This window comes from Oncorhynchus gorbuscha, linkage group LG06 (genome assembly GCF_021184085.1).
Source record: "Oncorhynchus gorbuscha isolate QuinsamMale2020 ecotype Even-year linkage group LG06, OgorEven_v1.0, whole genome shotgun sequence".
In the NCBI taxonomy this organism is placed as follows: domain Eukaryota; kingdom Metazoa; phylum Chordata; class Actinopteri; order Salmoniformes; family Salmonidae; genus Oncorhynchus; species Oncorhynchus gorbuscha.
In genome coordinates this window covers 58,830,245-58,846,323 of record NC_060178.1, presented here as the reverse complement: position 1 = coordinate 58,846,323, position 16,079 = coordinate 58,830,245, and the positions used below count along the sequence as shown (strand labels likewise).

The window sequence follows — 16,079 nt, the reverse complement described above, 5'->3', positions numbered from 1 at the left end:
ACACACACACACACACACACACACACACACACACACACACACCTAATTTAGACCCATTAAAGATTCAAAAGAATATAATCTCTACAGAGAGATACACATCATTCCTTCCTAAATTCCCCTCAGGGATTAATAAAGTTGTATTGAAGTGAGAAAAAAAACCTTATGAGACAAGACAACTTGAATGCTAAAATCAGATCCAATAACCTAGTTGGTGTCACCATTAGGGGGCGCTCTTAAGTCAGATACCGTACAGTACAAGGATCAGGTCCCTTATGAATCCAAAATGAAGATGTTACCCTGATTAGCATAGATGGAATCAGAGAAGGATTGAGATCATTGTCAGGGGAGAAACTAAATACATGTGACTTGTATCAATAGTGTTGTATCTACAATGGAGGAAAACAGCTGTTTGACTTCTCCCTGGTACAGCTTAACATACACCTAGGAGGAATAATTTTGGGGATGTGGTCTGTTGTCATGGCAACAGTCTCTCTCTCTCAACTCTCCCACTCCCGAAATTCCGACGGCGAGTCATTTATCCCAGAGGGCTGGTTAAGTCTGTCTCGGTGGTAATAGACTAGCAGCCGAGCGGAAGAGACCGATGACATCGCTCTGGAGCCTCCACTCTGGCTCTGAATGGACAGAGTAGAGACAAGTCCCTCACTCCTCCGTCTCCCTGCCACTCCATCAGTCTCTCCTCCCTGACCTTATCTCTCTCAATCTCTCCCATTCTTACCCTCGGGCCATTCTCCCTCCATCCACGTTCACCTCCACTACTGCAAGCCCCCCCCGCAATTATGATTAGCCTCCCACTGTCTTCTGACCACTGCCTCGACTCTCTATTCCATTGTACACTCTCCCCCGGCAACTCTCCACACAGCAGCCCATCTCTCCACTTCTGGTCCATCTTCCCTCCCCTCCACTCTCAACTTTCCTCTGCTGTCCACTTTTCCCCCTCCCCTCCCCTTTCCACTCACCTTCCTCATGAGATGGACCAAGTCCTTGGGCCAGGCGGTGTTGTACTGCACACTAACGGTACTGAAGAGCTGCATTAAAGACTCCACTGAGTTACTGGCATGGATTTCATAGGGCCTCTGACAGAGGGAGAAAGAGAGAGAGAGTACGAGGGAGAGAAGATAGAGAGATTAAGGGGGCATGCGAGAGGCAGGGAAAGAGAAAGAGCAGGGAAAGAGGGGGAAAGATAGAGAAAAGAGAGGAGGGAGAGAGAGGGGAGAGAGAGAGAGAGAGAGAGAGAGAGAGAGAGAGAGAGAGAGAGCATCAGTTGTCATAACTCAAGAACAGTCTCACTGCCCATAAGGCCTTTCCTTACCCAACCACGCAGCACCTCGAAGACCGTCACGCCTAGTGACCACCAGTCTACCTCAAAGGCATAACCCGTCCCCCCACTCACAAAGGACTGGAAGATCTCTGGTGCTGAAGGGGATACAACACAGACAGGGTCAGACAGCTAGGCTACACCCAGTCCAGACCATAGCTTACTGATGGGATATTTACACAGTATGCTAATGATAAGGTTTCCGGGTCCCAGATTGGTCTTGTCATAGTTGTGGCAATGACCATAGGAGTTGGCAAGATGCCACAAACAGATCTGGGACCAGGCCAGTGATAAGGGTTTCCAAGGGCTGAAGGAATAACAGGTGAGAGTCTTACCCATGTAGGGCTTGGTTCCAGCTAAGGCAGTGGCCCTCTCTCCATCCTTGATTATTGTAGCAATGTTGAAGTCTGTCAGGTGGGCGTGGCCTGTGAAGATATCGTGCTTATGCTGCATTCATGACATCTCATTTTATTGGTTAGTGGGAAACGTGTCTACCATCTCTGAGCTCCGACTTCTCCCATATGCTGAACTCTCACATCACATATTAAGGAAATTACCTTGCCAACAGCATTTTCGGCAGTTAAATGGAACAATAAAACATGATTTATAAAAACAATCTATTAATATGGTTTATGAACACTAGAATTTGTTATTAGTAGTATTTTCCAAGTTTCCCACTCATGAATGCAGCATCAGAACCAAACTACTTATATTTAACACTACATACATAACATTCAAAAATCATGTTTATTTCTCCAACAAAACTAGCCAAAATTAACTTCAAGCTACAGTATCTAACTCTGACTAACTAACTGTAACGAAAAATAAAACACAAATAGCTTAATGAAATCCTGATTCAGTGTGTCAACAAGACTTGTGTGCCGGAGTCTGGTCTAGTGGTAGTACTGCCAAATCCAGACCACATATAACCGCTAGCGACGGAGTTATGAATCCTGCCATGGTCACTACTAATGCAAGAAAATCGGTTGATGTGCCTAATGTGCACTCATTTTCTCCAGGGGTGCCAAAATACTATGGCTGACCCTGTAAAATAACACATTTCACTGCACCTATCCGGTGTACGTGACAATAAAACATATACAGTGCCTTGCAAAAGCCTTCCTGATTCTTCACATTGTGTTGTGTTACAAAGTGGGATTCAAATGTATTGAAATTGTCCTTTTTTTTGTCAACAATCTACACAAAATAACTAAAATAGCTGTTGCATAAGTACTCAAACCCCTGGGTCAACACGTTAGAAACACATTTGGCAATGATTGCAGCAGTGCGTCTTCTTGGATAAGTCCATAAGAGTTTTGCACATCTGGATTGCGCAATATTTGCCGATTATTCTTTTCAAAATTCTTCAAGCTCTGTCACGATGTTGGGGATCATGACTAGATAGCGATTTTCAAGTCTTGCCATAGACTTTCAATCAGATTTAAGTCAAAATTCTAACTTGGCCACTCAGGAGCATTCACGGTCTTCTTGGTAAACAACTCCAGTGTAGATTTGGCCTTGTGATGTAGGTTATTTTTCCTGCTGAAAGGTGAATTGGTGCGGCTGGCTTCCGGGTTGGATGCCCGCTGTGTGAAGAAGCAGTGCGGCTTGGTTGGGTTGTGTTTCGGAGGACGCATGGCTCTCGACCTTCGCCTCTCCCGAGTCCGTGTGAGAGTTGTAGCGATGAGACAAGACAGTAAGTACTAACAATTGGATACCACGAAATTGGGGAGAAAAAGGGGGTAAAAAAACGAGCGTCTGTGTTGCCAAATGCTAAAATAGAAGTCAGTTCTATTTGTGACGCTAAACGCAGTGCAAGTTCTGCCTCTCCCATCTCCTCATTAGTTTATAGATGCAGATACCCATGTGCCATCTCCTCATTGGTTATACCCACATGGGTGATTGAAAGACGAACTGAGTACGTCGGTTGTCATGGTAATACTATGAACGTTTATATTCCAATCGCCATATAAAGTCCAAAGGATAAAAAGCCTGGAAGGAGGAGAGATGACAAGAAATGATTCGGTTGACCTTTTTATGTGTGGATTCATTGTTGGAGTAGAGGACCTTGTGCATTTCAGGTAAAATTACAACTCTACGTTTATATCCCAGGACATATTAGGTAGCAACAGCAAGTTAGCTAAATAGGACAAATTAGATAGCAACTGCAAGCTAGCTAGCTAAATTGCTATAAATGTTTAATGCTTTTCCACCTGTCCCCAAAATAACCTCCCTGCTTTGTGGTTGAATCTGTGAAATTGCTCGACTCAGGGACCTTACAGATAATTTATATATGTATATACAGTGCCTTGCGAAATTATTCGGCCCCCTTGAACTTTGCGACCTTTTGCCACATTTCAGGCTTCAAACATAAAGATATAAAACTGTATTTTTTTGTGAAGAATCAACAACAAGTGGGACACAATCATGAAGTGGAACAACATTTATTGGATATTTCAAACTTTTTTATCAAATCAAAAGCTGAAAAATTGGGCGTGCAAAATTATTCACCTCCTTTACTTTCAGTGCAGCAAACTCTCTCCAGAGGTTCAGTGAGGATCTCTGAATGATCCAATGTTGACCTAAATGACTAATGATGATAAATACAATCCACCTGTGTGTAATCAAGTCTCCGTATAAAGGCACCTGCACTGTGATAGTCTCGGAGGTCCGTTAAAAGTGCAGAGAGCATCATGAAGAACAAGGAACACACCAGGCAGGTCCGAGATACTGTTGTGAAGAAGTTTAATGCCGGATTTGGATACAAAAAGATTTCCCAAGCTTTAAACATCCCAAAGAGCACTGTGCAAGCGATAATATTGAAATGGAAGGAGTATCAGACCACTGCAAATCTACCAAGACCTGGCCGTCCCTCTAAACTTTCAGCTCATACAAGGAGAAGACTGATCAGAGATGCAGCCAAGAGGCCCATGATCACTCTGGATGAACTGCAGAGATCTACAGCTGAGGTGGGAGACTCTGTCCATAGGACAACAATCAGTCGTATATTGCACAAATCTGGCCTATATGGAAGAGTGGCAAGAAGAAAGCGATTTCTTAAAGATATCCATAAAATGTGTCATTTAAAGTTTGCCACAGACCTGGGAGACACACCAAACATGTGGAAGAAGGTGCTCTGGTCAGATGAAACCAAAATTGAACTTTTTGGCAACAATGCAAAACGTTATGTTTGGCGTAAAAGCAACACAGCACATCACCCTGAACACACCATCCCCACTGTCAAACATGGTGGTGGCAGCATCATGGTTTGGGCCTGCTTTTCTTCAGCAGAGACAGGGAAGATGGTTAAAATTGATGGGAAGATGGATGGAGCCAAATACATGACCATTCTGGAAGAAAACCTTATGGAGTCTGCAAAAGACCTGAGACTGGGACGGAGATGTGTCTTCCAACAAGACAATGATCCAAAACATAAAGCAAAATCTACAATGGAATGGTTCAAAAATAAACATATCCAGGTGTTAGAATGGCCAAGTCAAAGTCCAGACCTGAATCCAATCGAGAATCTGTGGAAAGAACTGAAAACTGCTGTTCACAAATGCTCTCCATCCAACCTCACTGAGCTCGAGCTGTTTTGCAAGGAGGAATGGGAAAACATTTCAGTCTCTCGATGTGCAAAACTGATAGAGACATACCCCAAGCGACTTACAGCTGTAATCGCAGCAAAAGGTGGCGCTACAAAGTATTAACTTAAGGGGGCTGAATAATTTTGCACGCCCAATTTTTCAGTTTTTGATTTGTCAAAAAAGTTTGAAATATCCAATAAATGTCGTTCCACTTCATGATTGTGTCTCACTTGTTGTTGATTCTTCACAAAAAAATACATATTTATATCTTTATGTTTGAAGCCTGAAATGTGGCAAAAGGTCGCAAAGTTCAAGGGGGCCGAATACTTTCGCAAGGCACTGTATATTATATACAGTGGGGCAAAAAAGTATTTAGTCAGCCAACAATTGTGAAAGTTCTCCCACTTAAAAAGATGAGGCCTGTAATTTTCATCATAGGTACACTTCAACTATGACAGACAAAATGAGAAAAAAAATCCAGAAAATCACATTGTAGGATTTTTCATGAATTTATTTGCAAATTATGGTGGAAAATAAGTATTTGGTCACCTGCAAACAATCAATATTTCTGGCTCTCACAGAACTGTAACTTCGTCTTTAAGAGGCTCCTCTGTCCTCCACTCTTTACCTGTATTAATGTCACCTGTTTGAACTTGTTATCAGTATAAAAGACACCTGTCCACAACCTCAAACAGTCACACTCCAAACTCCACTATGGCCAAAACCAAAGAGCTGTCAAAGGACACCAGAAAGACCTGCACCAGGCTGGGAAGACTGAATCTGCAATAGGTAAGCAGCTTGGTTTGACGAAATCAATTCTGGGAGCAATTATTAGGAAATGGAAGACATACAAGACCACTGATAATCTCCCTTGATCTGGGGCTCCATGCAAGATCTCACCTTGTGGGGTCAAAATGATCACAATAACGGTGAGCAAAAATCCCAGAACCACACGGGGGGACCTAGTGAATGACCTGCAGAGAGCTGGGATCAAAGTAACAAAGCCTACCATCAGCAAGGGCATTGAAGATGAAACGTGGCTGGGTCTTTCAGCATGACAATGATCCCAAACACACCGCCCGGGCAACAAAGGAGTGGCTTCGTAAGAAGCATTTCAAGGTCCTGGAGTGGCCTAGCCAGTCTCCAGATCTCAACCCCATAGAAAATCTTTGGAGGGAGTTGAAAGTCCGTGTTGCCCAGCAACAGCCCCAAAACATCACTGCTCTAGAGATCTGCATTGAGGAATGGGCCAAAATACCAGCAACAGTGTGTGAAAACCTTGTGAAGACTTACAGAAAACGTTTGACCTCTGTCATAGCCAACAAAGGGTATATAACAAAGTATTGAGATAAACTTTTGTTATTGACCAAATACTTATTTTCCACCATAATTTGCAAATACATTCAGAAAAAAAAATCCTATAATGTGATTTTCTGGATTTTATTTTCTCATTTTGTCTGTCATAGTTGAAGTGTACCTATGATGAAAATTACAGATCTCTCTCATCTTTTTAAGTGGGAGAACTTGCACAATTGGTGGCTGACTAAATACTTTTTCGCCCCACTGTATGTATGTGTGGGGTACAAAGATGAGGTAGTCATTCAAAATCATTATGAACCCTATTACTTCACACAGCGTGAGTAAATGCAACTTGTTAATGTGTCTTGCCATAGCAAAGGGGTTGAATACGTATTGAATCAAGACATTTCAGCTTTTCGTTTTTAGTCAGTTTGTAAAAATGTCTAAAAACACAATTCCACGTTGACATATTGGGCATTGTGTGTAGGTCACTAAACGCAAAATCTCAATTTAAATGTAAATTCAAAAAGTGGAAAAAAGTCAAGAGGTGTGAATACTTTCTGAACGCAGTAGTATGTCACATGAAGGTAAAACATGTACACAGGTCTGTCTGTGACATGTCGTGAACATGTAATGAGTACGGGATAAAGTCATCTCTAAGAAGAGGCAGGCTCACCTTGCTCATCCAACAAGATGTTGTCTGGTTTGATATCCCTGTGAGAGAAAGAGGGAGAGAAACCACAGATAAATCAGTGTGTCTAAGAACATGGAACTATTTATAGTCCATATAAAACGTGTGTCACAGAATGTGCGTTTCTAAGTGCGCACGGGCATGTGCTTGCACGTGTGTGGAACAGAATGGGTAGCTGTATGTGTTACATGTGTATCGGCATGTTGGAGGCTGTGTGTGTGTGTGTGTGTGTGTGTGTGTGTGTGTGTGTGTGTGTGTGTGTGTGTGTGTGTGTGTGTGTGTGTGTGTGTGTGTGTGTGTGTGTGTGTGTGTGTGTGTGTGTGTGTGTCTTGGCATATTTTATTCTATGCTTACATCATGTGGCTGTGTGTTACATATGTAAATGTGTGCCCATGTGTGTATGTGTTCCGATGTATCGATCCCTACAACACTACATTGGACATGGATGAACGGGAACATGGCGATTTCCAATCCAATCCCTTGGAGACACTTGCAGGTTTTCTCCACACATGCTTATTACATGGGGCACCCGTGCAGAGGAGTCCCAACACAAACAACAACACCTTGGTGTTTACCCACCAGCGCAGCCCACAGCCAATTAGCAAAGCCCACACCACTTTCTAAATTATGCAGCCTGTCACGCAAGTGTGACTAATACATTTAGTCCACATAGAGAGTCTCATACACTACACTAACATGATATCAGGATGTATCAAGACCACTTCAGGATATATCAAGGTCTTTTTTTAACTGGTACATTCCTCAAGAGGTTTAATGGGGCTCCTGAGTGGCGCAGCGGTTTAAGGCACTGCATCTTAGTGCAAGTGGCGTCACTACAGTCTCTGGTTCGAATCTTTTTTATTTATTTATTTTACCTTTATTTTACTAGGCAAGTCAGTTCAGAACAAATTCTTATTTTCAATGACGGCCTAGGAACAGTGGGTTAACTGCCTGTTCACCGGCAGAACGACAGATTTGTACCTTGTCAGCTCGGGGATTTGAACTTGCAACCTTTCGGTTACTAGTCCAACGCTCTAACCACTAGGCTACCCTGCACATCTGGCCGTGATTGGGAGTCCCATAGGGCGGCGCACAATTGGCCCAGCGTCGTCCGGGTTTGGCAGGGGTAGGCCGTCATTGTAAATAAGAATTTGTTCTCAACTGACTTGCCTAGTTAAATAAAGGTTAAATAAAAAATGGAAAAAAATGGAACTGTAAATCACAAGCCCAAGCCATTTAGCCCAGAGTCTTTGTCTCATACACGCCACTACTATAACATGCATGTGCACTAAGGCTATGCTATAGCAAGAGGTAAGTCTCTATTGCTAACTGATGTATTTCTCAAGAGATTTCAATGGAAATGTATAGGAATAACTCCAATATGAACGCCCCGATATCGCAAAACCAGCTCATTCTGGTTTTGTGATAAGGAAGTAACATTCCTGTTAGCGCCGAGGCTATGCTATACCAAAAAGTACATCTCCCTTGCTAACTGATGTATTTCTCAAGAGTTTTAATGGAAATGTATTCTATTCCTGCCCTATAGCCATGCGAGAAAATCCAGTATGAAAGCTCTGCCACCCTGCCATACCGCCACCGTGGATATTTTGATATGTAAAACCAGACAGAGCATTGCTCATTGAACACAATTTTTTATTTTACGTGACTAGCAAAGCAAGCAAACGTGTTTACCAAGCATGGAAACTCCAGCAGCAGACGACTGACAAGTGTGAGGTGGAATTCCACCTCAAAGCCCTCCACTTTAGAAGTGGCGAAGTGAACATTTTTTTCTCCACTGTTTTAGTTTGTCTCCAGTGCAGAAGAAGAAGAAAAGAGGGGGAATGTTCTGGCGTTCTTTGGGGACTTTCTTCGCTTGGACTAATTTTTCATTCCTCGGGCATCATGGCAGCAGCAGACTGTTGCTAGGAGACACTTCTTCCCCCAGTTGGTGCAACAAAATAATAGTATTTTCCTTTCACAAACCCACAGCGTGAAACCAAATTGTAGAGCAGGAGATGGCCACAGATACCTAGGGATTGGACTTGGCCTCCTCCAGCAGACGCAATTGTGTCAAGTCCGAACAGTTGATGCCAGGATGAGATAAAAACAGAGAGACTTGGTAAAACTCACTGAATCTTTTCTTTAACTGACTTCATTGGTATTTAGATAACCAAGAAGGCTAGGGCGATATACCGTGTATATATATCGCAGTGTTTCGAATTACCGATGGCATGATATTCTTTGAAGCGGTATGACAATCTGGATAGCGCCAACCCTTTCGTGAAGCACATTTATCAAGTTCACGAGGTGAAAGTGTTTTTAATTACCTGCCGAGTTTCAAGAAAAGGACAGGTGTGTGATGATCTAGTTGGATCGACATCATTTTTGTGTATGTGTGCGCTCCACGGCACAAACGCACTCACCTTCTCACCAGTATGCAAGCACCCACACAGTTCTTTGCACTTTCGAGGAGCGATTTGCTGAAAACGAGCTTTGGAATAAAAGGTTAAAACATTTTGAGGCCCTCAGTGAGCGGAGTTCGTGGTCTACAGGGACCTAAACACTTCTCATTTACAGCACTGACACTTTCTTTTTTTTACTGCACTCTGCAATTTCAACAAACACTCACGACTGCAAGTCATCCCACGCTGAAGAAGATTGATGGTTACAGCAACATAGATACCAGAGCTTTGTTTAGATGTGCAAAGAAGCAAAAATGAAAGGAGAATGCCCAGGTGATTATCGAGACAATTCTGTTCCGCAAACAACAGACTGTTGGAGACACAGCCTATAGGCTACCAAACCCATTTAAGTTTCAACGTCCGATGGAGAGAACTCAGCGCCTTAAAAAGCATACAAAAGAACTAAACCACTGTCCAGTGATATACTAGTCAATTAAAAGCTGTGGCTTTTCCTCCAATGAGCCCACATATTGAAAGGCTACATCATCAGACCAAAAGTGGCGGCTCTCAAGTACTGCAGTGAGGTGAGCATGTAGCCGGTGTCAGAGCTGGGACAGTGAAAAGAGTGATGCAGGACTACGCGCTCTGCCCGGGGACACTCAAGATAGATGAGAAAGGGATGATGATGAATCATTACAACCCCTAAAGCAGGCCATTCATCTCCCACTGGACATGCAGGTGATGGGATGTCGGGTCTCTGGAGAGAGAGAGAGAGAGAGAGAGAGAGAGAGAGAGAGAGAGAGGGGGCCAGGAGTCCCAGGAGTGGCACCCAGGGTAGGCGTAGTCAGGGAGGGAAGACAAACAGCTAAAAGCAGACGATGGCCAGCTGTGTGTTAGCAATCACCTGCTGGGTGTTTTGGAGAAACGGTGTCATTATTCTAGCCCATACCTGTGGATGATGTGCCTATATGTAGCCCAGTGCAGTAGATGTGTCTATGGATGTTGCCCATACCTGTGGATGATGTGCTGGCTCTGCAGGTAGTCCAGTGCCAGGGTCATCTCACACAGGTAGAGTTTGACAGCGTCCTCGTTGAAATGGACGTTCTGTTGGAGGTGGTAGCGCAGGTCCCCTCCCAGCAGCAGATCCACCACCATGAACATGTCCTCCTCGTCCTGGAACGAGTACCTGGGACACAAGGCGGAGGTCAAAGGGCTCAGTCAACATCCTGTTAGGGCCAGGATACAGACAAACAAGGACACACACACACGGGAACAAGACACACATGCCTCCTGCTGAACCCTGCGTCTACCAACCGCAAAAACACACAACCGTAGAATAGCTCACACAAGACACTCACTATGTATGTGTGGAACTGAGTTTGCATGTGCGTAGATTAGGGCTCTCCAACTATGTCCCTGGAGAGCTAGCGTCCTGTAGGTTTTCATTCCAACCCTAATCTAGCGCATCTGAATTCTAATAATTAGCCGGTTGATAAGCTGAAATCAGGTTAGTTACAAGTGGGGTTGGATCAAAAACCTACAGGAGAGTAGCTCTCCAGGAACAGGGTTAGAGAGCCCTGGCCTGTAGCCTGTTATGTGTTAATGTAGGCAGGAGTTGGTGTGAGTGCGTACTCACATGTAAGCTCAAAACAAGCACAGTGGGAGCGATAACTTTGAGAGTGATCGTTATCTTAAATGAGCTGACATTTGTCGGAGCGTGTGAATGCAGGAGAGTGATCGTTATCTTAAATGAGCTGACATTTGTCGGAGCGTGTGAATGCAGGAGAGTGATCGTTATCTTAAATGAGCTGACATTTGTCGGAGCGTGTGAATGCAGGAGAGTGATCGTTATCTTAAATGAGCTGACATTTGTCGGAGCGTGTGAATGCAGGAGAGTGATCATTATCTTAAATGAGCTGACATTTGTCGGAGCGTGTGAATGCAGGAGAGTGATCGTTATCTTAAATGAGCTGACATTTGTCGGAGCGTGTGAATGCAGGAGAGTGATCGTTATCTTAAATGAGCTGACATTTGTCGGAGCGTGTGAATGCAGGAGAGTGATCGTTATCTTAAATGAGCTGACATTTGTCGGAGCGTGTGAATGCAGGAGAGTGATCGTTATCTTAAATGAGCTGACATTTGTCGGAGCGTGTGAATGCAGGAGAGTGATCGTTATCTTAAATGAGCTGACATTTGTCGGAGCGTGTGAATGCAGGAGAGTGATCGTTATCTTAAATGAGCTGACATTTGTCGGAGCGTGTGAATGCAGGAGAGTGATCGTTATCTTAAATGAGCTGACATTTGTCGGAGCGTGTGAATGCAGGAGAGTGATCGTTATCTTAAATGAGCTGACATTTGTCGGAGCGTGTGAATGCAGGAGAGTGATCGTTATCTTAAATGAGCTGACATTTGTCGGAGCGTGTGAATGCAGGAGAGTGATCGTTATCTTAAATGAGCTGACATTTGTCGGAGCGTGTGAATGCAGGAGAGTGATCGTTATCTTAAATGAGCTGACATTTGTCGGAGCGTGTGAATGCAGGAGAGTGATCGTTATCTTAAATGAGCTGACATTTGTCGGAGCGTGTGAATGCAGGAGAGTGATCGTTATCTTAAATGAGACATTTGTGAATGCAGGAGAGTGATCGTTATCTTAAATGAGCTGACATTTGTCGGAGCGTGTGAATGCAGGAGAGTGATCGTTATCTTAAATGAGCTGACATTTGTCGGAGCGTGTGAATGCAGGAGAGTGATCGTTATCTTAAATGAGCTGACATTTGTCGGAGCGTGTGAATGCAGGAGAGTGATCGTTATCTTAAATGAGCTGACATTTGTCGGAGCGTGTGAATGCAGGAGAGTGATCGTTATCTTAAATGAGCTGACATTTGTCGGAGCGTGTGAATGCAGGAGAGTGATCGTTATCTTAAATGAGCTGACATTTGTCGGAGCGTGTGAATGCAGGAGAGTGATCGTTATCTTAAATGAGCTGACATTTGTCGGAGCGTGTGAATGCAGGAGAGTGATCGTTATCTTAAATGAGCTGACATTTGTCGGAGCGTGTGAATGCAGGAGAGTGATCGTTATCTTAAATGAGCTGACATTTGTCGGAGCGTGTGAATGCAGGAGAGTGATCGTTATCTTAAATGAGCTGACATTTGTCGGAGCGTGTGAATGCAGGAGAGTGATCGTTATCTTAAATGAGCTGACATTTGTCGGAGCGTGTGAATGCAGGAGAGTGATCGTTATCTTAAATGAGCTGACATTTGTCGGAGCGTGTGAATGCAGGAGAGTGATCCTTATCTTAAATGAGCTGACATTTGTCGGAGCGTGTGAATGCAGGAGAGTGATCGCCAAATTAAGGCACGAACAGAGACAGCCTTTGATTGATGTCTCTTAATTGAAAATGGCTGATGGGCGGCTAAAGATCGTTGTCAATCAGGCTTACTAATCAAGCACATCAAACACGTCCAGAAAATATTCTGGGTGGGATTTGGGACACTCTACTACACCCCCCCCCACCACAAGTGTCGACTAAAAACACCAAGCCCTAGCGGCACACTAGAAACCCAAACCACACAGTATATAAACACAAAATGTCAGAAATCCACAATCATCTCACAGTAGTCACAACAGAGAGGGAGCGAGAGAGCAAGAGAGAGAGAGAGAGAGAGAGAGAGAGAGAGAGAGAGAGAGAGAGAGAGAGAGAGAGAGAGAAGGCTTTCCGGAGGCGCTCAAGCCGAGAGATAGCGTGTGATTTCTTTATTTTTCCCATTAAAGCCTGGTAGATTATTGCAGCATTATTATATATGTTTCATCTTGGCAGATTTCCTCATCCTACCTCTATATCACCAGGCTTAACCCCACACACTCAGGGCACATTTTGATTGGCCCTCTCCATGCGCAATTTCCTTCTCTCTATATCAGAGAAAATGGAGCACCATGAAAAATCATCCTATCCTCAACAGGACATCGGTTTTGCAACGCTGTTCACAACAATGTCAAGCCCGACGTCAAAAGGAACACAGATCAACTGATAAAATGGTCCGAGTTTGAAAAAGACTACTGCCTCAATGAATATTCCCCATAAAATAAAATATGATTGACAGGGGTTTCCCATTTCTGTCAGAGGGATTGGTTGAGAAGAAGTTCTGAGAAGGAGGGATTGGTTGAGAAGAAGTTCTGAGAAGGAGGGATTGGATTGGTTGAGAAGAAGTTCTGAGAAGGAGGGATTGGGAGGGATCCATGCTAAACACAATATTGAACTTATGTGATCAGCATTGTATAAGGTTATTATTGTAAATCAGTGAAATCATCTATAGTCTAGGGCAGTGCTTCCCAAACTCGGTCCTGGGGATTTTGCCCTAGCGCTACACAGCTGATTCAAATGATCAACTCATCATTCATCTTTGATTATTTGAATTAGCTGTGTAGTGCTAGGGCAAAAACAAAAACGTGCTCCCGTTGGGATCCCCAGGACCAAGTTCAGGAAACACTGACCTAGGGGTAAAATGTTGAGGTCAAAAACAGCATGACAAAATTATTTCCACCAAAGCTCCCATCTTCCTTCAGATCAAGAGAAAACGGATGCAGGATCTATCCGTAGACATCCTGGTGACATGTCCCGATAGCTTGGTCTGATGACAGGAGATCTTCTAACAAACCTAACCTCCACTCCAAACACACACACACACACACAGCATCAACAGATGGCCAGGCTGAGATGGAGTTTGCTGTCCACAAGTCCCTTAGTTATTGTCACCTTCTTATCACCTCCTTGTCATGCCCTGAACCTGAGCAGCATGCAGCTGATGGTGAAGAGAGTGCCCTCTGTGGCATCCAGTGTGATAGCAGTGGTATTAGTGCCCGTTTCCTGATCCCCCGTGGCTGAGATTAGAACGGTTTTCACATCCCCTTCAGGTAAACTGTCAGACGTGGAGCTGACATCTGAGCCGTATTTAAGCTTGGATAGTGACAGCCTTGTCACATTCAGATTTAACACCAAGGACAGGGAGCGACAGAAAGTGAGAGAGAAGAAGAGAGCGAGAGAGAGAGAGAGAGAGAAAGAACATTCCGGATGAATGCTTTAGCAAATACAGCGCGTGTCTCACTACGTTTGGGGAATTCAAAATCAAAGCACACAAGCACCCTGTAAAAATGTCTGTAAAAATCGTTCAAGGAGAGGCCAAGGCAGCAGCTCAAACAAATGGATGATATGAAAGCAAGTTGGTGAAAGAGAATTGTAATGTGTGTGACCAGACAAACGGAGTTCTCCAAACACCTCCTTTTATCTCCTCTCTCATTGACAATATCACAGAAGTTAAAGTTCTGAAAAAAATACCATAAAGAGAAAGCTATAAGAGGAAACAGCCTGAGAATGGACTTGTCATGGGTCAAATATGACCAAGACAGTTGATTGGGGACCTGGCTAAGGCCTGAGCCTTGGGAGAATTTTGGCAGGGCCAAGGAGAAGAGGGGCCATGTGGAACAGTCAGGACAGGCCTGGACTGACTGGGACAGCAGAGTACAGAGGAAGGTTACCATGCTGGAAAGAGTCTGAGAAACAGGCTGAAATAATCAGGCCATGATGACAAATGAGCAGAGGGAAGCGTAGGGAGTAGGAGAGAGAGATAGAGCGCTAGATGAGAGAGAGCGAGGGAGGAGAGAGACACAGAGGGGAGAGAGGGTGAAAGAGAGATGGGGGTGAGATGGGTTAGAGAGAGAGAGAGCGAGAGAAAGGAAGAGAGAAAAAAAAGAGACACGGGGCGCTGAATGTGGTCTGCTTCATGACTGTGGCCTAGATAGTCTTGCGATAGAGACAGCGTGGCTCAGGCTGGTCAAGGGGCTGGATCACAAGACACATCCGGTTCCTCTGAGGATCCCTCTTAACAATGCAATGAATGAGTGAGCGCTGCCTCTCGCTCTGCGGTCCCTAGCCTAGTCCCCCTCCCCCTTCCCCCTCCTCTGGTCCCCTCAGCACACCCCTCTCCCCACCTCCACTGGCCTTATTTCACAAGGTGCACTTTGGACCTCCTACAGGACCGTAAAACGGTATGGTGGCTCTGGAAAGTTACAATGGCAGAGAGAACAGAACATCACTTTAATGGCGAGGTTGCTCTGGAAAGTTACAATTGCAGAGAGAACAGAACATCACTTTAATGGCGAGGTTGCTTTGGAAAGTTACAGAGTCCTGTGAATGTGACTAACTCCTGTGGCGCTCTGTATCTAATGAAGACTGCTGTATAAATGCGTTTGTAACAGCAGAAGAAGAAATCGAATAGGACTTAGCCCCCTGAGGAAATATCCCTCAGTTATTTTTATGGCTGTCAACAGAACCTGAGCTTCCACCCAGGGCTTGTTATGCCTATTGTGTTTGGGGTAAAGCCCTAATTTGTCTCACCGCCTCCCAGAGCATTGTTCTCTTCAGCCAAGGAATCAATATTCTTAATAGACATGGAGGAGGACAGGGTGTGCATCCATTCTCACCACAGTGACTTTTCTCTCTCGCTCAGTCGCTCAGTCTCTCTGATGGACAGGACGGATGGACAGCGGAGGAAGAACGCAGCTCAGCGGATCCCACTGATGACTCACCCTCTGCGATGCCTTAAAAACCCTCTTTTTAAAAAAGGGTCTCCAAAGCCTTATAGCTCACAGACGACCAAATATCCCACAGTGCTCAGCTCTGACACATTAACTCCCTCTCGCATCACTTTCTTCTCCACTTGGTTCAAGCTTTCACTGCCTCCGTCCACATCTCAGGGGAATCTGGC

General features: G+C 44.4%; 1 protein-coding gene across 2 annotated transcripts in view; it reads right to left on the bottom strand.

The window, feature by feature from the left end:
• The window catches only part of LOC124038153 (serine/threonine-protein kinase 32C-like), a 95,477-nt gene that overhangs the window by 7,809 nt on the left and 71,589 nt on the right, over positions 1-16,079 (bottom strand). For both annotated transcript variants that reach the window (XM_046353666.1, XM_046353667.1), the window contains 5 exons: positions 10,328-10,501; positions 6,899-6,936; positions 1,672-1,761; positions 1,331-1,434; positions 978-1,094 (listed from right to left, as the gene is read on the bottom strand). In XM_046353666.1, the coding sequence (XP_046209622.1) occupies positions 978-1,094; positions 1,331-1,434; positions 1,672-1,761; positions 6,899-6,936; positions 10,328-10,501 (523 nt within the window). The remainder of the gene's footprint in view (positions 1-977; positions 1,095-1,330; positions 1,435-1,671; positions 1,762-6,898; positions 6,937-10,327; positions 10,502-16,079) is intronic.